At 28.1% G+C, this 23,509-nt stretch overlaps 1 protein-coding gene across 5 annotated transcripts in view; it reads left to right on the top strand.

Annotated features, from left to right (window-relative positions):
• Positions 1–1,536: 1,536 nt before the first annotated feature.
• The window catches only part of LOC136982853 (histone-lysine N-methyltransferase SETDB1-like), a 120,261-nt gene continuing 98,288 nt past the window's right edge, over positions 1,537–23,509 (top strand). Inside the window, exons 1-3 of one of the 5 annotated variants that reach the window (XM_067279388.1) lie at positions 1,832–1,965; positions 11,780–11,952; positions 13,945–13,995. In XM_067279388.1, the coding sequence (XP_067135489.1) occupies positions 11,883–11,952; positions 13,945–13,995 (121 nt within the window). In that variant the 5' untranslated portion in view covers positions 1,832–1,965; positions 11,780–11,882. Of the gene's footprint in view, positions 1,966–11,054; positions 11,249–11,779; positions 11,953–12,792; positions 13,198–13,641; positions 13,834–13,944; positions 13,996–23,509 lie in introns of those variants that run through there. The other 4 variants (XM_067279387.1, XM_067279386.1, XM_067279391.1 and 1 more) reach the window with 4 other exon arrangements.

Below are 23,509 nucleotides of genomic sequence, written 5' to 3'. Positions count from 1 at the left end.
TAATCTCCCTAGGAATGGACTTACTTGAATCTGTCTTTGAAGAGAAAAAATCCTCCAGTTTCGCCGACTTCAAGGAAGGTTCGCTCGGAGAACGACGTCGCTTCACAGTAGATATCGGTGATTGGATCTGTGAATGCGGCGGAGTACGATCAACCGGACCAGGATTTAATTCAATACCACTTATTATTAACAGCAACTCAAACACCATTATCCAAAATTCGATATTTTCCATAATTTTAAAATTCCAAGTAAGCTCACAAAAAAGTTCACCACCACTCTTTGCAGCAAGCAGCGCCCCCCTTGTTATAATGGTATTATTTGGAAGACAATTTCTTTGGCTCTCCACTCATCTAATCGAAGTATTGATCAGTGGGAAGATGTACTAGGCGATTCATTACATGCTGTTCGATCTCTCCTGTGCACTGCTACAAATTCTACGCCTCATGAACGATTTTTCAGACACCCTGGAAGACAGGAACGGGTATTGGCCTTCCCACTTGGTTGCTATCACTGGGACCTGTCCTACTATGTTCATATAACCACACCAATAAATATGCCCGTCTAGTAGAGGAAGTCCAGTTATTGGAGGTTAATCCTAAGTACGCTCACATTCAGTACCCCGATAGGCGGACACCTTTGCCTCAATCCTCGAAAGATGGCACGGTCTTCCCTAATATTTCAGCCCAGATTCCTGATCAAGCTAGCTCTGATGTTCAGGCAACGCCTCCTCCAGGGATACGAATTGCGAGAGCGATGCGTATCCCTCCCAATTCGAAGAAGAAGATATTTTCTCATCCCCAACAGAAGTAATCGGGTCGCCTCGTCCCGCAAGGCAGCGCCGTCAGTCCAGTTATTTGGACTATATTATGTAATGTAGGTCGGGGAGAATGTAGTAGTGTCACAGTGTGGCAACATTCTTCCCATAGTAGTTAGTCTCTTGGACTGGCAGCACTGTTTCTCGCTGCATTTGAATTTGTAACAGTCGTGCGTTTTAGACACGAATAAAATTTTTTGTTAAGGTAACGTCTTTGTCTCTTTATACTACAATTCCCTCTCATTATCCTTTAGAAGTTCAGTATAAATATCTGTGTTGCGAATAGATCGTTTGTCTATATTCACGCTGATTGGTGGATTTAAAACAATTTGAATTTAAAAAAGTTAACAAATATTCCTTACAATTTCTTATTTTAAATATAATTATTGCAGTCAAAAAACGATTTTCAACATCTAATTTCTGGATATGGAAATAATTGTGCTAATGTAATGTTTTGGCTTTTTATCAAATGAATGAAAATTTAAATAATGACGTACAGTATTAGGACATTTCTGAGCATGCGTAAGATAAAACTTCAATGTAATCGTCTCCTACCAAATCGTAAACAATGTTATCAACTTTTTACTATATACAGTATATTGCATATATATATATATATATATATAATATCGATCAAACAACAGATCGATTAATTTATGTCATCTCAATAATCCTGAAGTTTATTAATATATATTAACACGATCGAACATAATGTGTCAATGACCTTCTGCCCTCTCGATGATTTTTCCTACATCAGATGGCGCCACTAGAGCTAGTAACAAAATAACCATCTGTCTAATGGAGAACAAAGATGGCGGGCTTCAGGCTGAGCATGCAACATAAGATGGGAATCGTCAACTTTTATAATCAGACTGGAAGTATAGCCGAAGCGCAAAGAAGATTTAAAGCTCATTTTCGAACGAAATGGGCACCAGTGAGGAAAACTGTTATGAGGTTGGCCCAAAAATATGCATCGGAAGGGACAGTTGATTACAAGAAAATCATTGCCAAAGAGGACAGTATTATAAGAGCCAGGCGTGTATTGACAACTCATTCGAGTTTAAGAAAACTTTCAAGAAGAAATGGCTACTCAAAAAATGCTAGTCAGAAAGTATTATGTGAGGAAAATGGCATGACTACTTTCATTAACGGTAAGTGTAAGTTTTAACAGAATTATTGAGAAAATAAAATGGGTCATACATAGCTTTGGATTCTCGCATCTCCTGTTACAAAGTGCCTCCACATGGCTTTTTGCGCTCTCTCGCTTCTTCAATATATTTTTAAATTTCATAGAATATAGTGTAAATATTTTTGACCATTTTTACAATAATTATATTTATGTACATTATTGTGTAAAATTATTATGTTTTATTTAACTACCAGTTATTACTGATTTTATTTCGATTCTGACCATTTTCATGATAACCGAATGAGAAATGAAATGTTAAATTTTTATTTAATTTTTTTTTCTTTTTAAAGCAAATCGAAGACGTTTATATAATTTAGAAAATCGCTATCAAATTTGTACTTTTTAAAAAGTCGAAAGACTAGCGTAAAGATGAGTTCCGATGAATTAAAAATGGGTAATATGTAATAGTGATATTGTAAATTACAGTAATTAATATAAGTCAGATATTTTAAATTAAGGAACATAATCGATGTTTTTCATGCGATTGTGTATTTAATTTCATTGTGAATTTATAAAGGAAAAATGAGTAATATCGGGATTGACGACGGTCAGAAAATTCAATACCGAAAATGTATTGCGTCTACAAGTTAACTGTCGTGTGTTTATTTTATTCATCTGTTATATTAATTGGTATTGTTTTTCTGTTTACATTTTTCCTGTGATTATATATTATCTGAGGTTTGGTTAATGTTGTATATGCATTAAAATCCTATATAGAAATCATTTTCATTAAATAGTGAAGTAAATTATTCTTAGCGCTTTAACGTTAGCGGAGTTACGTTATTTTCCTATGTGCGTATTCAGATCTCTCGATTGTTTAGAATTTAAAAAAGAAATATTCGTTATTTTCTTTTTTATTCTTTTTTTTCAGTGACATAAACTCTTCAAATTTTTGAGACAATATGTGAGGTAATTTGGTTTGAGAATTAATTAGAGATGCGCAGCCAATTACATATTGCGGCATGAGATTTCCTTTAAAATACCCGTATGGAGGTTACAACATACCTCGAAAGTATGGGTAAACGGTCAATTCCCAGAATGCATCGCGATCGTTTGATTTTGAATTTTAATTCTTTAATTATACTTTTTGTACTTTTAAATTGTGGTCTGTTCTTCATTATCTAAAAGTTAGATATATTGAATATAAAGTAAATTTTTAAAGTATAAAAAAGGAAAATCTCTAAGGAAAAAACCATATTAAAATCTTTTATTAGCATATGTGTGTTTTTAAGAATGTAGTGTAAAATTTAAAAATTGTCTAGTGTTTATAAATAGATACGCGATTACGGAACGTCTCTAAGTGTGTAAAAGGAAGTCGAAGTTTTGTGTATCCTTGAAGACAGTTATTAAGCAGTTCTTAATTTACTAAACAATTTATTTTTATATTTCACAGAAAAATATATATTATCCGTTTTTTGTATACCATACAGAGACGTATGCAGGGAAAAGGAAAAAACTTAGGCAAAAGTCGAAATTGAATAATTGCACCTAATTCTTTTCTATTCGAATTATCGGAATTACTGCAACGATCGAAAATTTCATAACCAGAAAATCAGCTACAAACAATGTAGGAACATGCGCAGTATGTAAACTGTCCTTGACGATTCAAAAATCGATTTTATATCCCTGACGACGCGTATGCCATAATCATTGATTAAATCACAAACTAATATTTATAGGTAACACTAAATTTCTCTATTGTATTTTATTAAACTAAGCAATAAAATTATCAGGTAAACGTTATTATGTTTTTAATTGTTTTAACTACTAAACAAATGTTTTCATAAATACAGTACTGGGATTATATTTTTTTCTTTTTATATTTTTAATCAAAATAGCTTTTCTATCATAATAATAAATTTCCAAGGTCGGATATCATTTCCTGGCAATGAGCAGTAATTACATTTTAAGATATGGTTAATGGCGTAAACCTGTAAGACAACAAAACATAATTATGCCTTTTTTAAATCAGAATTATTTAAAAAAAATCATTTTAAGGATAAATATTGTGTTTAATATTTGAATAAATAATAAATATATATATTTATTGATTTTGGACACATTTCTGTATGTCACGATAGATACAACAATTATTTCATAACGAATTTTAAAAAACACTGTAAACATCAGTTATGAGCAAGGGTAATTAGTACGAAACCTTTCAGAAGTATTTATAAAAAGTATGGAATATTTTCAATATTACTTTAAATATGCGTTTTAATAATATATAGGCCTACCAGTCAAAATGTAATCGTCATTCAGCATATCAGATTCACTTATGAGCGAGTAACATACGTTTTCGTGTAGCTAACCAAATATCGGTTGTTCGAATATATTTCACGTCGTTCCGGTTTATATTGTATTTCGAAAGATGATTTATTTACCGATATTAAACGGCATTATCAATGAACTATTAGTTTCATTGACCAAGATACTAAACGACTGGAGTTGTTCTGTTAAGAAAACAAAATCTGAAGATTAGAAGACGAAAAAACTACTCTTTGCAGGTATTTATTTAAAATGGCTACCTTTTGAAACATTTTATGTATTCATATACTTTTTTAATTGTTTTAATATAAAATTAATTGTAATAAAATATGAATGAGTTTATTGTGGCAGAATGGAATTTTCGTTTTACTTTGCTTCCAAACGAATATAAATTTGACCTTGAGTAGATTGGTTTTCTTGTAGGGGAGCGAGGAAACAAAGAGGATTCGATTCTATACAAGGACATAGTGATTCGTTCCGGCAGGAATAGAACCTCTTGAATCCTTTTGAATGCGATTCAAAAGTATGTCAGCTTTCTGGTTTAGACTCTAAACAATGCTCTCTAAACTTTAGAGAGCTTCTGATATAATTTCTCTGAACGTTTTTTAAACAAAATGACTATTTTACGGGAGATAAATTTGTCTTTCATTATCAGGCTGATAAAATATTTTTCTTTAAGTAAAATATACAAATGGTTGTAGTACTTACTGTTATAGATTCCTCGATAAGAATTTTATACCGGTTATAGCTTATGAGGAAATATATTTGAAATGAAAGCTTTACAGACTGAATAAATTATACAGAAAATGAAATTAATGCTAATTTTATGTAAAAATTCCTCATCTGTTCAAGTGAAAAAAATTAATTAGATACAGGCGAATCGTTAAATCATTTTTTTTTTCTATTTTTGAACAAAAATGTATACAGCATAATCTCCGAACAACGGCCGTTTTTTTATCTTCCCCTCATTGGTCGTTGTTCAGAGGTTTTTATTGTATTTATTGTATTTGTTGTATTTATTACCGTTACCGTTATTATAAATACAAGTACCGTTGTATTTATTAATAATTGAGATGTATTAAATAACGAGTATTAAAAGTCGATGCATTAAGCCACGGTTCCTCTACAAAAATAGAAATTTTACAATAGAAAAATTTATGGACATATCCGTATATACAATATTGTATATTATACGAAAATATATAAATGTACAGTTTCAATTTCAATTTAATTTATTATTATATAAATGTAATTCTATTAAAATATTTTCAATGAATTTCTTTATAATTGTCTACTAGAACTTCCTTACGTAGTAATAGGACATAATCCCTATTATTATAAGTAAGTTGTAGTAGACATTTAAGGACATAAAGGCATTGTTAACATACTTTTAATGTAATAATAATTTTGTTTTTTTGAATTTTATTGAAATGAAAGTAGTCAATGAAACTAATTGAAAGCAATATATTGCGATCAAGATTTTTATAAATGACATCAATATTATCTGCATGGATTTTCAATAAATTCGTGCATTATATAATTATATTTATACAGTTATTTTTTTGCGTGATGTAATTAAATTAGCATATATCAGTCATTAATGTTATATCACCAATTTTTTATTTTAACTATAAATAAAAGCAGTTTTACAGAATAGTTAGTATTAAAATTTTTATTACATTTTACGTATTTACCATTTGATGTAAAGATAAAATTAGGGTTTTATTGTTAATATAAAAAAATAATTGATGTACTGTATTTAAGTTAAAAGAACAACAAATAAGTTATTTAAAACTGATGTTGCTTGATGAGTAAATTTAGATAAATTTTTATTAAATTTTTTTTTATAAGCTAGTGTTTCCTTGTACACGCGTCCCATTTTTTACCACCCATTTCGTACTTGGAAAGAGTGGATGATAAAAGCGAAGAGTGACAAAACTGAAAAATAATGCATTTGTAATATAAACGAACTACACGAAAAAATATTTTAATAGCATGAAATAATATGCTGTTTGATATATGCTAAATACAAAAAATAAATACTGAAGTTTAATGCTTTATTTTGATTTGTTACTTCTTATACATTCATTGATTACGCTCAGTATTAAGAGAAACCAATACTATATACGAAGGTTATTCAAAAACATGAAAATTGTACAGTAATGAACAACATAAAAGACGGTAAATACATCTAAATATAGCTAGGTATATAAAAAACCAGATACATTTTTATGAGTTGCAGAAAACTGCATCTTTGTTTTCATAATATTAAAATGGCTACTGGCGTAGAAGTAGAGATGATATAGCATCACTATCTGCTAATTTCTTATTTTTGATGACTGCATGTTAAAACACGAAAGAAAAAAAAAATCGTTTCAGAAAGACTTGAGAAAAATAGAGGGATGTGACAAAAATAAAAAAAATAGTCGGACTTCCAAAGGCTAGTGACAAAACAGGCCTGACACTTTCGAGGATGACCGAAAGGAGTGTATAAAATTTTTTTTATAAAAAAGGGCTAGCGGAAATTACAATTTAATAAAGTAAAAATTGCATTACAAATACTAATCGTACCTTGCTTGCTCTCCATATCCTTGGATATCCAAGGATGTGGCGAGCAAGCAAGGTACGACTTAGTATATGGCGAGCAAGCAAGATACGACTAGTATTTGTAATGCAATTTTTACTTTATTAAATTAGAGTGTATAAAATATTTAAGATTATATGTTTTCCGTTCTAATGAAACGTTATTAAGGTCAAATGACATTTCCTTGTCAATAAACAGTAATTTTTTTTTTTTTTAAACTATTTCCATCCTGTAGGCATTAAGAGAACCTCTTTTAGCAAGTCCATTATGGGTTCGGCCAGAGCCCGCAATGGAATGAAGGACGAGGCCCAACATATCCGAACGGAACAACTCAAAATTCTTGGGGATTTTTCGACCCGTCCGGATTCGATCCTGGGTGTCCCGGAGCGGTAGGCCCGCTCGGCCATTCGGCTGTCAATAAACAGTAATTAGTCGAATGGATGAAATCACTGAACACGGTTCGCGGTCTCACCAATGGGCCGATGTGGAGTTTTCTGGATTTTTTCCACGTGTCTGATAACTAAACAGTGAACAGTTTTCCATAGAAAATCATCCTGGGCGGCACATCCTTGTCATATTACGCACATATTTATTGTGTTGCCGTATCACACCAAATCAATTATATAAAAATATATTATATATATATTTTTTATAACAAAAACTTTTGAAATGAATAATAGGAATTATGTAACTGAGTAACTTTAAAAAATTCTACATTTTTGAAGATGTATGTTACGTACAATATTTATGAGAAGGATGCATTTGCTTATCAATTACTAACAGGAAAATGCTTAGCAACGTTTTCAGATAAACTGGAAAAAAAAAAAAACTGAAATACGATCAAATCTTTGACAACGCCACTGATGTGGACATAGTTCTATATAAGGAACAGATATTGTATATGCATAGATGTGACGGTGATTACACGAAAGTGGTCTAAGTCAAAAATGGAAAAACGTCGACTTTATTTTACAAACTATTGGCAAGATTTTACAATTGCATAAAATAACGTATTTTGCAACAGTTTGTGTTTATTTATTTATTTTTTCTTTTTGTGATGATAAAAAAATATATACAGTATATTTAATTCTAAAAAATTCAAAAGTCAAAATATCTCCAAATGAAATACCGGTAAACCAGCAACGAGTTGCTAAACTTTCCCGAAACATTTAAATTCTGGTGGCGCCATCTGTAATTATATTTTATTAAAAAACCGTTTTATATTTTTAACTATTATAAAATAGCAAAAAGCTTAATTTTGAGCGTAGGGATGGGGTATTCCCATCCCTACGCTCAAAAATTAAGCTTTTTTTAAAAATTTGTAAATACTAATAACGAGTAAAATCGTCATTAAGTCTGGCCCTACTGGATATACACACGACCCCTTTATCTCCTTATTCCCTCGACCTTAATAACCAAAATTTAATAGCATCAATTCCATAATAAACAAACCTCCCTGCAAAATTTAGAAAATTTCGACAAAAAGCACAGGAGTTAGGCTTCAAATATTGTGAACAAAATCGTGCCATACACACAGAAATTCACATCTATACATACAAAACTTACCTCCGAATTTTTTTGCGTTTCTGGACGTTTCAAAGTGTCGTAAGTCCAAAATATAAAAATCTTGGGGGATCATTTTTTGACTGATCGCCATACTTTCTATAGCAACCGGGAAAGTAAAAAGACAGGCCATTTTCATGATCACCTACACATATGTATACATATTTATATCTTTAGAAAATATTTGTGTGTACACTACGTATATACAAAATATTCTCTAAACTCATAAATGTAGAATTTTTTAAATTATTTCCGTGTAGATTTTTTCAGTGTTTAAATTGAAACAGTCAGGTAAACACTGTGGTAGCAAATCTCTTGGCATATTTATCAATAGGTCAGATCTTATACAATGATAATTTTAACCAGTAGAAATCGATTTTGGATCCTTTCAAATAACAATGATTGTCTACGCATGTGTAAATTAAACATATTTGTAATATGTTTAATGTACTGTACACATATGCAAATATTTTAATTTATTGGAATATTAAATTAAAGATACACGTTTAATTTAAAATTCCAAGAAATTGCTTAAATAAATTTATGTTTTCATTTAATTTCAACATAGAAACAATATACTTAAAATTTTAAATAGCAATGTATAAAACAAATTTAAATTTTTCATGTTTTTTTCTTTTTTATGTTCTTGAGAAAGTAAAAAGGAAAACAGAAAATAGAAATTCTTTCTGGATGAAAATTTGAAGATGTGTGTGATCATCTGGTAGATCAAGTAATGGAATTAAATCTGAATAAAAAATGCTTGCAAAGAAAATTATAAAAGATATTATTCTTATTATTTCTTTGCTAGAATAAGTAAAAGTTTTTATGAAATTAAAGTTTATATTTTAATACTATTTCACCCTTTGGCTCATTGCCCAAAATGGGTAAGAAAATTGCATGAAGCTATGTTTGAAGGTTGCCTAATTTTATTTTAAAAAAAATTACAATTTCTTTGTGCTTTTATGTATAATATCTGCAATTAAAATCATCTATAAAGTCAACCAAATTAAATACGAAACTTTTGTTTTGATGGTAATATTTACTAAAAACCTGTTTATAATGTTTTTTTTTGAATATATTCAAATAATGTAATTTTATTTTAGAATATCGGTTTTCTCTTAGATCTTGTAATTTTATATTATGTACCACAAATAAATTATTTTGATTTGGAAGACGGTTAAAAACAGTATTTATTCCTTGCAGTTTATTTAGCACAGTAAGTAGCTCTGAAATTTGTATTTTTAATTAAAAACTGGTTTTGAGTTTTAAATAATAATTACAAATAACACATAACGCGATGTTAAACTTATTGTAATTCAAAATTTTATCATTTACAGTATATTTAAAAAATAAAAAATAAAATAAAGTATAAAATCTGAACAAATCTTATCGATTTATGAATCCTCAGAAGTATTTAAACAGATTTTGTATTTTATTATTATAATTAACAACATCTTTACGGATATACCTTTAAGCTACTACTGTTAATCTCGTGGAATGAAATAAATATATATTTATCCAATGTAGGTATAAATAATTTTGTACAGTATGTAAAACTATTTAATATGTAGAAATTTAATAAAATATTATATAAAAATCGTTTCTTAAATATATGTGTATATAATATATTGTAAATTTGCATAGCAAAGTACAATGGATATAAACACTTTTTTTGAATCAGTGGGGCGCGAAACCCCTGGGCATAGACGTATTCCTGGTAATTCCTGGTTTACGGTCTTCTAAGGATCTTCTAAAGAAGGTCGCTAACAATAAGTTACACACAAAAGAAACACTTCTATCTATATTTATAAAAGTTTGCTGCTTTTGAATCTTTAACCGCGTATTAACCATACAAGTTTTTATAACATGTTTTGTAACCGAAAATGTTATAACCATATTGGTTTAAAAAAAAAAAACATTAATTGGAGTTATTTAATAATCAACGTAAAATATAATTCCAATATATAAATTTTCTAAACAATATTTAACTATTTATTTTAAAAACGTTTATTGTAAATATAAATGTATTGATTATTTTACTCCAAAAATAACCTAGATCTAATATTGGCATATAGCTTCGGCTAGTTAATCTATGTTTAACTATTCAGTAGGTGTATAGAGAATGACAATAGAAAAACAAGTGTTTGGTTTCTAACGCAGGTGATTCGCTTAAAAATGATCCTGATGTACTGTACTTTCTACATGCAACTTTATCGATTTTTACAGTGATATTCCATTTGAAAAGTGGCACATCCAGTTTATTTCACTCTAAATCTAGTAAATAATACATTACGATCTATATTTTTATAACCAGAACTACAGTTTTTTCATGTTAATAAGATTTTTCGTGTTATTGTTTAAAGTAGATAATAAGTATAAAGTTCATTTTATTAAGTTTTCTAAACTCATTTGATAATCTACTAATGTTGATTACGTTTAAAGTATACTGGAAAACATTTTACCAGACTAAGCTTGTTTGGCGAGAAATTCATATTACAAAAAGAAAAAATATATATATATAATTTAATACGACAAAATAAAATCGTAGTGATAATTAAATACTGCAGCTTGATAATTTGTAATTAAATGTTAAGATATTTCGGAGAAAACGAGAAAATATGTGTACAACGATGATTTCCAGAACGTACTGTACATGTGTTTCGTTACGTCATTACGCAGCGCCCTCTCACATAGATCTGTATGTGCATCCAAGATATTAAGCGCGATCATACGTTAGTTTTAATGACATGGCCTATAGGAGATGCTTTCTATGTAAAACCAAAAGGGGGGATTGTGAATGTTTATTTCGTTTCCCTAAAAACCCCGAAAGGTAAGCATTAAATAAATTTATTGTTTGATAACAGACTAAGCATTCGATCAATGTTTTTTTTTTCTTTTGTAAGTGAAGAAAAAATAAAATATGTTTTATGAAGTAACGGTGTCATTTTTAACGACATTTAAATAGTAAAAATATATATATTTTTTTCATATATGACATATCCTAATTCCAGCTGAGTCGAGATGACGTGGCAGCTATTTTGTTTGATAAACATTATATTCATAAACTTGTTTTTTTAATTTTAATTACGATAACTTATATATGAAGCTTATATGTAGACGTTAATATATAATATTATATAATTATGCTGTGTATGTATACAGTATATAGATATATATACTGCATGCATACATTTAAATAATGCACAATATATGCGTAAATAAGTTATTATCTTTTTACTAAATCATAAATATAATATTTTACATCTTCAAAAAATTTATACATTAACGTAACATTTACTTATATACGTAAGTATAAAAAAAATTAATGTTACTTATATTCAGTTTCTTTTAATTTAAACAGATTAAAGAAGTGGTTAGACGTTATAAAAAGTCCTGAACTGGATAGCCAGAGTGCATCCAAATTAAATTCTTCGTACAGACTATGTCCAAAGCACTTCGAAGATATGTGCTTCACTAGCACCCTAAAAAAGAAGCTCAATAGGTTCTCTGTACCAACTTTGTATTTAAGAAAAGGTGCAGTTGGATATCTATTTTATTTAATTTAAGAGTGATATTTGTTTTTACTGTTAAAAACATTATTCGGTTTTTAACAGCAATGTATGATTCTGTTTTTCTGTCTGATTCTCCAACTGACCAATCGTATCATTTGTTAAAAATTTCTCCTTCTCGTAGTGACTAGTGTTGCGCATGCTCGTATTTGAAGGTCGTTGTGCCACTGCATTGCTGTATAACGAGTTTATTCAGATGGAAAATTCTGTTGAATTTTTATAAGCGCATTTTATGTTTAGAATTAATGGAAATATCGATATAATAAGGTCATTTTAAGTGCTTTTTCAGGGTTAACATATAGTTTATATTAGTTTAATCAACGCGCAACATATATGTTCTCTATAATGAATTACGTATAAAAGTGCTGTAAATATAAAAATGACAGTTCGATTGAATCTTTTTGTTATACTGTGTAAAAAGAAATTTTCTAATCTCCAAATTACTAGTCATATATCAACTCGTGACACCAAAGTCACAGAAAATGGCGTCGGACTAGTACCATTCGCTGCTCCAAGGGTCTAGGCAGGAAACATGATTTACGGGAATAAATACGCCATTTTCGGATATCATAAAAACAACAATTGTGGACGTAATGCAGTGTATTTACAGGATGTTTTTGTTATATATTTTAACTGTGTATGTTTACGAATATATTTTGATTTTATGAAACATAACAGTATTGTTTATTGGAAAATTTTAATTAATCTTCAAAAATTTACTGAAAATGCTTTGTCAGTTCGTATGTATACGTATAATTATTCATATCGAATGTGTACCATTTTTTCACATATTGCAGTTGCTTCAAAACGTAACAAATGAAAGAAAAATAGTTATTACTGTGAAATCGTTTAAAACAGATAAATATTTTATATGTATTTTAAATAATGCGTATATGCAGAATTTTAATGTTTATAATCAACATCTGGCCTCTATCCTATTGCCATCTTATTAAACGTAATGTACCATTTGTCGGTTAGAGGGGTGAATCGTTAGAGAGGAGAAATGTCTGCTTTGTCTATACAGATTGTTCCTGCGTAAATGATTGGTTGAACGTATTTTAAAATCAGCCAATGAAACTTAAATATTGTTTAGTTTTAAATATTGTATTAAAACGATTGTATTTAGAACAGTTATATCTTGTGTTGTAATGTTGTGTTTAAAACGAAAAAACAATTGAAATCGTAACGATAATATATCGAAAATTATCTGGTATTTTTTTAATATTTTGTTAGTATTTGTTTTTAGTAAAAACACGTTAACTCAGGAAATGAGTGTAGCCATTCCATTTCTTTACACAAGTAATTAACCGAGCTTTATTTATTTCGATTAATTTAGCTAACGTCTTTGTATCTTGCGAGTAACGCAGTGGGATGTTTCGGAAAGATTCCTTTGAGATAAGATATGAAAATAAAAATATGTACTATGTAGCGTCGATCAATAAATCATATTCACAGTCTCAACGATTATTGCTTGTTTTGTATAACACATTGAGTCATACAATAATAACAAGCGGCAGTTTATTCAATTTTTCTTAGTTTTAAAAATAAATAAATGCAGAATATATGAGATTAATTATATTTTAGTACGTTTATACCTAACTTTCATAATTATGTTAAAAGTACTAAAAGTATTGTCAATTTTAGAAGTATAATGGGTATTGTAGAATACTGTTGTAGTTTGTACGCAACGAGTGTAAGTACTCGTAACATTTACTTTAAAAAGATGTTTTCAGATTCAATTTCGTTTACGTAAACGAAATTAAAAAATTAAACTTTTATAATTTGGCCATGACCTGTCTGTAATGGTACTGTCTCATTTCTGAAAGAAGGGGATATCCTGTTCAAGGCCATTTTCATAAATTCCCGCTTAAACAAAATTTAAATATTTCATTCGTTATTATTAAATTATTAACAACACTATAATGATAAATATATAATTTTCTTAAAATATTTTCAGAAAGTGATTCTCCTGTCAAATCTGATTCAGAAGCAGAAGATACACTGTCAGGTTTGTGTATATTAGTATTTTTTAATTATTTAATTACTAAATATTAATTATTAATCCTACAATCTTTATTCATTGTTTTGGTAAATATATTTTTTTATTACATTTATGATTACCACTTGGCAATATGAACAAATATATTTCTTTTCTTTGTCATTAATCATCATTCATGACCACACATGATTCATTTGATAAAGTATATTTCATTTACTATCATGTATTAATTTTTTGATATTTGTGATAAAATCATATAATTTTAGATACAGGCATGAATAAATGTTTTAAAAACCCAACATTTTTTACTGTTTATAACTATATAGCTTTTTTTACTATAAAATGATTATACCGTATTTTACGGACTATAAGATGCACCTTAATTTTTAAGCAATTTTTTAAAAAAATACCTATAAGATGCTACGGACTATAAGACGCACCTGAATTTTGGAGTCACTTTTTCGAAGAAAAAAGTGCGTCTTATAGTCTGTAAAATGCGGTAAATATCTTTACAGCTATTTTTTACTGTTACGTGTAAAATTGTAAATACATAAAGCACTGATTATACATTTTAGATACAGAGCATTTTGATATTTAGATTTATTCTGTGCTCTGGTGCTATAATTCAATATATTTGATCAATATATTTGTATTATGTAACTTTGTGTACAAAAGTTATTATCTATTCATTATTAGTTCAGCTACAACATAAATTATTACATTACAGTAAATTATTTATAGTACCTGTACCTTATTATTTATGCTATTAATATGAAAATCTATTTTAAAACAATTCTACAGAAAATATTTAATATTTAAAGACATTCTATTAATAATTTTAAAATACATTGTTGTTTTGATAATTTTTTTCTTCACTGTACCTACTGACATACATTATCCTTAGACATATATACATAACATCTGTAATAAAATATAAAATATTTAAATTAATAATTCACGATAAATAAAAATATAAAGCATTTTAAAAAATATATTGTATTCATAAGATAATATAATTGTAATTAGTTATAATGATTTTTTGTTAAGAATTATACATCTGTAGGTATATTCTCTACTATAAAATGATAGTATAGTATTGACAACTTAAATTATTGCATTGGTTATATGATTTTGTTTAAATAATATAAGATTTTTCATATTGTAATTGATTCATTGTACAGCTTATAAGCTGTACAACCAATTATACTATTGTAAAGTTATTTCCTTATAACAATCTGCTCTATGTATTTAGAGAAAAAGTCTTAAAAATTGGTAAAGATACTAAACAATACAAGGAATCGGCAATTTATTGGGAATGGCTGTTTTTAAAAATGTTATAAGTCTCAAAATCATATGCATAGCTTCAAGATCACATCACCGAAAAAAATATTTAATCCCAATATACTACTGACTTCTTTCAACTGTTAGCATCTTTTTGGTTTTAAAGTTTATATATTACTAGCAGATGAGCCCAGCGTTGCTTGGGCAAAAAATAACAACAGCAAAGATTAAGATTATTAAATTATTTTGTACTTCTAACCCTTCTACTATATTATATCATAATCTTTTTAAATATAAATCAAATACTATCTTATGTAAGAGTTTATCATACTGAGTGCCTAATCTAACACGTTTTTAAAAATTCTTTAAATTGTGTGCAGTAGAGAAATAAAGAATTATTAAAATGTGTTAGATTGGGCACTTGATGTGCTAAATCCTTATGTAAGATAAACTTTATAGTTCTTACTTTTTTCACCAGATAGATCTTTTTTTTCTTACTTTCTTTCTTACTTTTTTCACCAGATAGATACTTTTTTCACCTTTATAGATCTTACTTTTTTCACCAGTTGCAAGAATTAGGTCACCCTCTTCCAAGGTTAATTAGAGGATTTTTAGATGAGTCTAAAAATATGTTTGATTTCCTGCAAAAGACTGCATCTAAAATAGAACAGTAGAAGCCGAGTTCTTCAGGGAAATCCTTAATCTTCTACCTCTCCCCACGGGGAGAATTTCCAAAAATTCCTTCTTAGTGTGCATTTTCATGGTGTACCCTAACTGTGTATCATCATCATCATCATATTTTGATTATATGAGATTCAATGCATATGTAAAATCTAATTTATGATTAACAAAATTAAAAATACATTTAAAAAATAGTGACTTATATGTAACTATAAATTATAGAAAATTTTAAAATACTTGAAATATCAATATAAAAATTTACTATCAATTTAACCTTTATATTGATTTTATAATAAAATTTTTGATATTAATGTTTTTGCAAAGGATTTAAATTTCATCCATTTTAGAGGTTTTTTAAAAGTTTTTTAGACTTATTCCTTTGATTCTAAAACTCTCTTGGAAGTTACTAAAAATATCTGTATGTGATTCAGGTTAAAACAACAAAATAAAAACTGTAGAACTAAATTTGTGTGAAATATGAAATACATCAAAGAATGAAAGAAATATTTTTTATTCCATTTTTATAATGAAAATCAGTAGTGCTGAAACTTTGGCTCCTGGGCCAAATCTAGCTCATGAAAATCTTTGATATAACACTTATACCAAAAATAGGCCTATTTTTATTATTCATAATTTATGTAGAATATACAAAAAGTTTGTGGCTGCCTGTCTATGACTTAAGCATAAATAGGCACACAAATTGAAAAGTTTGGCACCACTATTGTAAATAATTTTTAATGGTTGTGGCTTAGAATCTTTTCTTCATTTAACGTTTTAGAGGTCTGCTTAATTTAATTAATTCTATTTAGAAAATATTAAAATTTTTTTGATGGTGTACTGACATACACAAATCCTTGCCAGGCTGGTTTGAAAGTTAAGCTGGTACAAATCATTTTACCATACTTGAAAAACTGCCCAGTACTGTGGTGTAAGGCTAACACTGACAGTGCACATTCAAATCACAATAATCACATGTGCAATATTATAGCAACAAAGTTTGTTAGCCTTTTTCTGACCAATTGGACCGGACAATTAAGTCAAACTGTGGAAAAAGTTCTCAGACTGCATCATAAGCCCATTTCTAAAAAAATATTAAAAGTCTAATGTTGTCTAATTCATATTATAAATTTCTGATGAGGAGGAAGCTAAGTACATTTCTGTTCTTTGCAATTTGTAAAATTTAAATTGAAACAGTTTTAAAATATTAAAATTATTTTCTGTTTTATATTTAAAATAAAAGCAAAATACATTATTACTGAATTCTGTAATTTAGAAAAATTTCAGTTTTTATCTCACAAATTTTTTCTTTGTTGCAAGAGTATTTAGACTATACATTCACTATTATTATTCTGGTGTAATGTACTAATAAACACTACTATACACCTATAAGCAGCAAAAAAACAGATATATTATAATGATAACAAATGTTTTCCTCCATTTTGAATGAACAACATCTGGCCTGCTATTGTTTGCTGTTTCCAACAACATTTAAACTTAAAATATTACCAAATTTTATTTTGAATACAACAAAAACATTGCTATAATATTAAACTATCTAATTTTGAAAACAGAATTAGAAGCACTTCAAATATACATAAAAGAGTCTAAAAAGTTAGTTTTTGTAGTATTTATTTCCTTTCTTACAAAATTATAACTTAATTTGGTTATTCATATTCATAATTTTTAAATGTAATATTGAATTGAAGTTGTTTTAAGTGATTGATAAAAGTTAGCAAATTCAATAAGTTTATTGAATTACATAAAAACTTTATGCAATTAATTTAATGAGTATTATATCCAGAATCTATTGTCATTTTAGATTTGACATTGTACATGTTTTACTTCAGATTTGAACACACATTAATTTTCCTCTTACAGCTAATGGAAATGTGTGCTTAATCAAACCTGGATTTTCAAATTTATTTAATAATTGCTGCCAAAACTATTTATTATATAATAATTTCTATTGATGTAAAAATTCCTGGTGCAGCTTAGCCTAATAAGTTTTAGATGTAAAAAAAGCATCTAACCAATTTGATTTAACATAATTTAACCAGTTAGTCATTGTAAGTACATACTTATTTATTACCTTTATTTTTAACTGTAAATTGGGTGATTGTATTCTAGAAAAATATGAAATCTTTTCACACTGAAAAAATGTATTTTTTTAAGTTATGTATATTTATTGACAACTTCAATCAGATGTTCAGTACATCTGTTCTTAATAAATGTACAATGTTAAATTTATTATAATGATGATGTAAAACTAATGTTATTTAGGAAATTTTTTTAATGTTATTTTTCACATGACACAAAAAAAATTTCATAAATCCTTTTTCTTATTTTATTTATGCTTGCTTTTCCTGGTAAGTCTAGAATTTATTAATCATCTTAACATTGGAAAGTTACCAATAATAATTCATCATTTTCCTATAACCTGTTTTTAACATTTTCAGTCTTTAATTGTTTTGACTTCTTTTCAAAATATTGTGAATATTTTTCCATCAAATGATAAGTTTTTAAATCAATATCCCAATTCATATCAAATGTTTTTCTCTTGATAGTTCAGGTGTTCATATCTATGTACAGAGTTATAGAATTTTATAATATTTTGAAAGTAAACTGATGTACTTTTAAATTTTATATTTATTAATTTGAAAGAAAAATTTATATAAATATAAAGCTAAATTTTGTTTAATTAAATTTTGATTCTATTTGTTTATAAAACATCATTCGCTATTCTAGGTAATTTTCTTCTGGATCTGTTAGCAAATTTTAAATCACTGATATTTCAGTTTTTTTAATATTTTTTTTATTTAACATTAAAAATAAATTTATAAAAATATTACATGTAAAATATTTGCTGTTTATATAGATTGTAAATATAACAGAGTCTAATAATATATGTAATTTGGGTTGACACACGTCCTTTATTTTAGGTAAACTGTAAGTTGTCCTTTATTGAAACAAGAAAGTATGCAATTTCTTTTTATTTTCATTTTTCATTGCCTATGCTTTGTAATGGCAGTAGCAGATTTCCTCACAAGCATATCTTTATATATCAGTGCATATCCTTCTCCACAGAAAGCTATGATTTTTGATTAAATATTTTAAATTCTAAATTAAACTAAAATTTTCAAATATTTATAGTCAACTAGCTGACCCGGCCACACGTTGTTGTGGCTCAAAATGTATCTATTATAAATGTATAACACTTACCCCGTGGGGGAAATTTCAAAAAATCCCTTCTTAGTATACATTCTCTTGACGTACCCTATTAAAACGCAATCAAAAACGCATCTAAAATAGTATAATAAAAGCCGAGTTCTTCACAGTAAGCCTTAATCCTGTCCCTCTCCCCGCTGGGGAATATCGAAAAATCCCTTTTTAGTGTATATTCTGTTGACGTAACCTATTAAAAAGCAATTAAAAACGCAAAAAACGCATGCAAAATAGTATAAATAGAAGCCTTAATCCTGTCCCTTTCCCCGCTGGGGAATATCGAAAAATCCCTTTTTAGTGTATATTCTGTTGACGTAACCTATTAAAACGCAATTAAAAACGCAAAAAACGCATGCAAAATAGTATAAATAGAAGCCTTAATCCTGTCCCTTTCCCCGCTGGGGAATATCTAAAAATCCCTTTTTAGTGTATATTCTGTTGACGTAACCTATTAAAACGCAATTAAAAACGCAAAAAACCGCATGCAAAATAGTATAAATAGAAGCCGAGTTTTTCACAGTAAGCCTTAATCCTGTCCCTTTCCCCGCTGGGGAATATCGAAAAATCCCTTTTTAGTGTATATTCTGTTGACGTAACCTATTAAAACGCAATTAAAAACGCAAAAAACGCATGCAAAATAGTATAAATAGAAGCCGAGTTCTTCACAGTAAGCCTTAATCCTGTCCCTTTCCCCGCTGGGGAATATCGAAAAATCCCTTTTTAGTTTATATTCTGTTAACGTAACCTATTAAAACGCAATTAAAAACGCAAAAAACGCATGCAAAATAGTTTAAATAGAAGCCGAGTTCTTCACGGTAAGCCTTAATCCTATCCCTTTCCCCGCTGGGGAATATCGAAAAATCCCTTTTTAGTGTATATTCTGTTGACGTAACCTATGAAAACGCAAAAAACGCATGCAAAATAGTATAAATAGAAGCCGAGTTCTTCACAGTAAGCCTTAATCCTGTCCCTTTCCCCGCTGGGGAATATCGAAAAATCTCTTTTTAGTGTATATTCTGTTGACGTAACCTATTAAAACGCAATTAAAAACGCAAAGAAACGCATGGAAAATAGTATAATAGAAGCCGAGTTCTTCACGGTAAGCCTTAATCCCGTCCATCTCCACCCAGTAGGGGAATTTCGACATGTATATTATATAAAAACACGTGCGTATTCAAATGCAACGTTGTGTCAAAATTTCAAAGGAATTGGTAGGAACAAACGAACGTTATATTTTATTTATATAGATAGATAGAAAATGATCTGCTTTAGTCTATTCTCACAGAAAAGCATAATGCCTCACAGAAAAGCAAACTTAGGTTGTCAGAAGTTAGCGCCATCTGTTGGACATAAAAGCCTTAATCCATATATAAATATATTTTTTAAAGGGGGAAATGGTGGTCTTCACATGTGCCAGAAACCTTCGTGGAAGTGTATTAAACAACTTCCCGAAGTTTCATGGCAATCGGATAAATGGTGTGGTAGTGCATGAAGGACAAACACACACACACACACACACACACACACACACACACACACACACACACACACACACACACACATTCATTTTTATATATATAGATATGAAACTATAATTTTTAAATCAAAATTTATGTAAATATTGTGTTTATATTTTTTATTAACCAAAAAAATGATTTAATTTTACTCTACTTGGGATGGAATTGGATAAAGTGAAAGTTGGAATAGTAACATTCTGACTTTTTTTAATTCAATCATAGAAATCTGGCAACATTATATGTAATACTTAGAAAATCCCAGAGTTTTCCATTTCTGTTAGATATTCTGTTACTTGTTTTTATTATTTATCATCTATACTATTTTCATTAATGTAATAAAATAATGTTCTTAAATATATTTTTTAATTATTTTTATGCTGGATAATTTGTCAATTTCCTTATAAATCCTTATGAAAAGTGACATTTTAATTTGTTTATTATGATTACAGTAGAGCATTGATTATCCGACTTAATTGGGGACTGGGGTTGGTCGGATAACTGAAAAGTTGGATAACCGAAAAGTATGAAAAAATACATTATTAGTATAGTGCATTAGACCTGGTTTAAATACTAGCCTCCCTTTCATGGTCGAGCCAGTGCTGCCAGCTAAAACATGCAAAAATTTAACAAAAATAATATTAAAGTAGCCAAGACATAACCAAATATTGTAGCTCCACATCACTAGCGGACATTTGAATTTGCTGACTAGAATGCGGTCGGTTAACCAAGAAGTCGGTTAATCGGGAGTCGGATAATTGATGCTCTACTGTATTTGTAATGCAAGTAAAATAGTGCTTTCTATTGTATGCAAGTGTTTGTTTAGATTCAAAAGAATAACATAACTAAAAATTTTTTATTTTATTAATTATTATTCAGCTCAAATAATGATACAGTAATTTTTTGTTTCAAATTAGCTGAAATGCACAAATTATATCAGACATTTAAATTCTGAAGTTGAAGTTTTATTTTGCTTATTTATTTTTGAATGCAATAAGGTAGGTTCAGATGGACTTAAGATGACCACCTCTCACATGCAGCAAACCAAAGAAACCTGTAAGTAAAATAGTAACAAACAACAATACAAAACAAAATTTAAAAATTGAATAATACAACAAAGAAAATGAAAATTCTAAATTACATTAAAAGTAGATACTGAGGCTCAAACCAGAATACAGAAGCTGGTAATATATCATTTAAAAATATATTTAGTTTTTAATTTTATATTTGTCTATAGGTTTAATATTGAAACAGCACATCCATAAAAAACGTTATTGAAAAAGACAGCCTATAGTTAGGAAAGGTAAAGCAAGACATGCTCTAAGTTGGATGAGTTGAAACCCTTAAAAATTCTGTTGGAATGAAAAAAACCATGAAAATATTTAAAAAATAAAATATAGTTGAAATGTTCAGCAAGGCTACATAAAGAACAGAGATCTAATCTAGCTATGGAAAGAACCTAGTCACCACATCTCAATTATCAGTACACTGCAAATAAAAAGTTACATTTGCTTTGTTCTGTCTTGGCTTGTATTAATGTAGATCAAATGTTTTCAATATTTTTGGACCTATGGCACACTAAACAATCATGCAAACATTTCAACACATTTTATTAAATATTACTGAACTGGCCAATAGGTTGACCATGGAGCTTTTTCAATCCTTTTTCTATGAAAGTTTATTGGTACAAACTTCTGAAATGTAGTTGATTATGCATACAGCTATATATTATTTTTTACAAATTTTAAAATGTGTAGCTGTAATTTTATCTATCTTGTGGCATACTTCAAATGGCTTCATGACACACTAGTTGGGAATCACTGATGTAGATGCTTAAATTTATACTGATAATATAGTACTGTACATATTATTTATACTTGCTATTTGTGATAATGTAAACAGTATATAATTTTATATGACTGTAAAATATATCACACAAATTAAATATAGTATGTTTGGAAATCAAATAAGTGATGAAATATTAAAAAGATAGAATATAAATATAAGTTAAACAATAATATCTGTCATGTTTCTTTTATGTTAATGATTTTATTTTAACTAATTTCATCATTTGCTTATTCGAATGAAAACTTTTACATTTAAATTATACGAAAATGAAATATGAAAAAGATTTTCATTAATAAATTTGATTTATTGAATTATGATTGTCTCCTTGTAAGGAATTATCTGGTATATATGTAACATTTCAAACAAACAGCATTAATTGTTTATAGATAATTGTCCTTATCAAAATAAAAGAATATGAAGAAAAATTAAATTTTTCAAAATGCAAAGTTACCAATATTTTAGTCTTATAATAGTTTTTATTAAAAAGTTTTTATTTTTTATTTTTTGATAAATTACCAGATCTTTATACAACTAGAAATTATAAAGAATTTTTATATTAAAGAAACTGTGCTTAATTGTTGCCCTATAGGGCATCATATTAATTATGAAGAATGTTCCTCTAAAAGCTTAAGTAAAAATAGAAAAATTTTTATGCATTGTAACTTTAACTCTGACTTTTTATTTATAATTCCGTAAGGGAATGTTTAATAAGAATTTAACGTATTTGTTAATTATTAATAAGTACTTTTATCAACTTTTCATGATTTAGTTTAAGTGAAAGATTATTGGTAAATATTTTAAAAAATTGATATAATTTTATTGCTAATTTTTGCATAGTTAGTTTAACTGCATAAAATGCGTTTACGTATTTTTAGATATTGATTATAGAAAGTTTCAGCAAAATTTTGCTTTATTTTGTAATTTTTTACAAATGTATTTAAAACAACTCATCCATTGAATTTCAATATAAAACTAAT

Source organism: Centruroides vittatus, unplaced genomic scaffold (assembly GCF_030686945.1).
Source record: "Centruroides vittatus isolate TY-2023 unplaced genomic scaffold, ASM3068694v2 contig_866, whole genome shotgun sequence".
Lineage (NCBI taxonomy): Eukaryota > Metazoa > Arthropoda > Arachnida > Scorpiones > Buthidae > Centruroides > Centruroides vittatus.
Note: the sequence above shows the minus strand (reverse complement) of the source record. Positions and strands in the feature narration are given on the sequence as shown.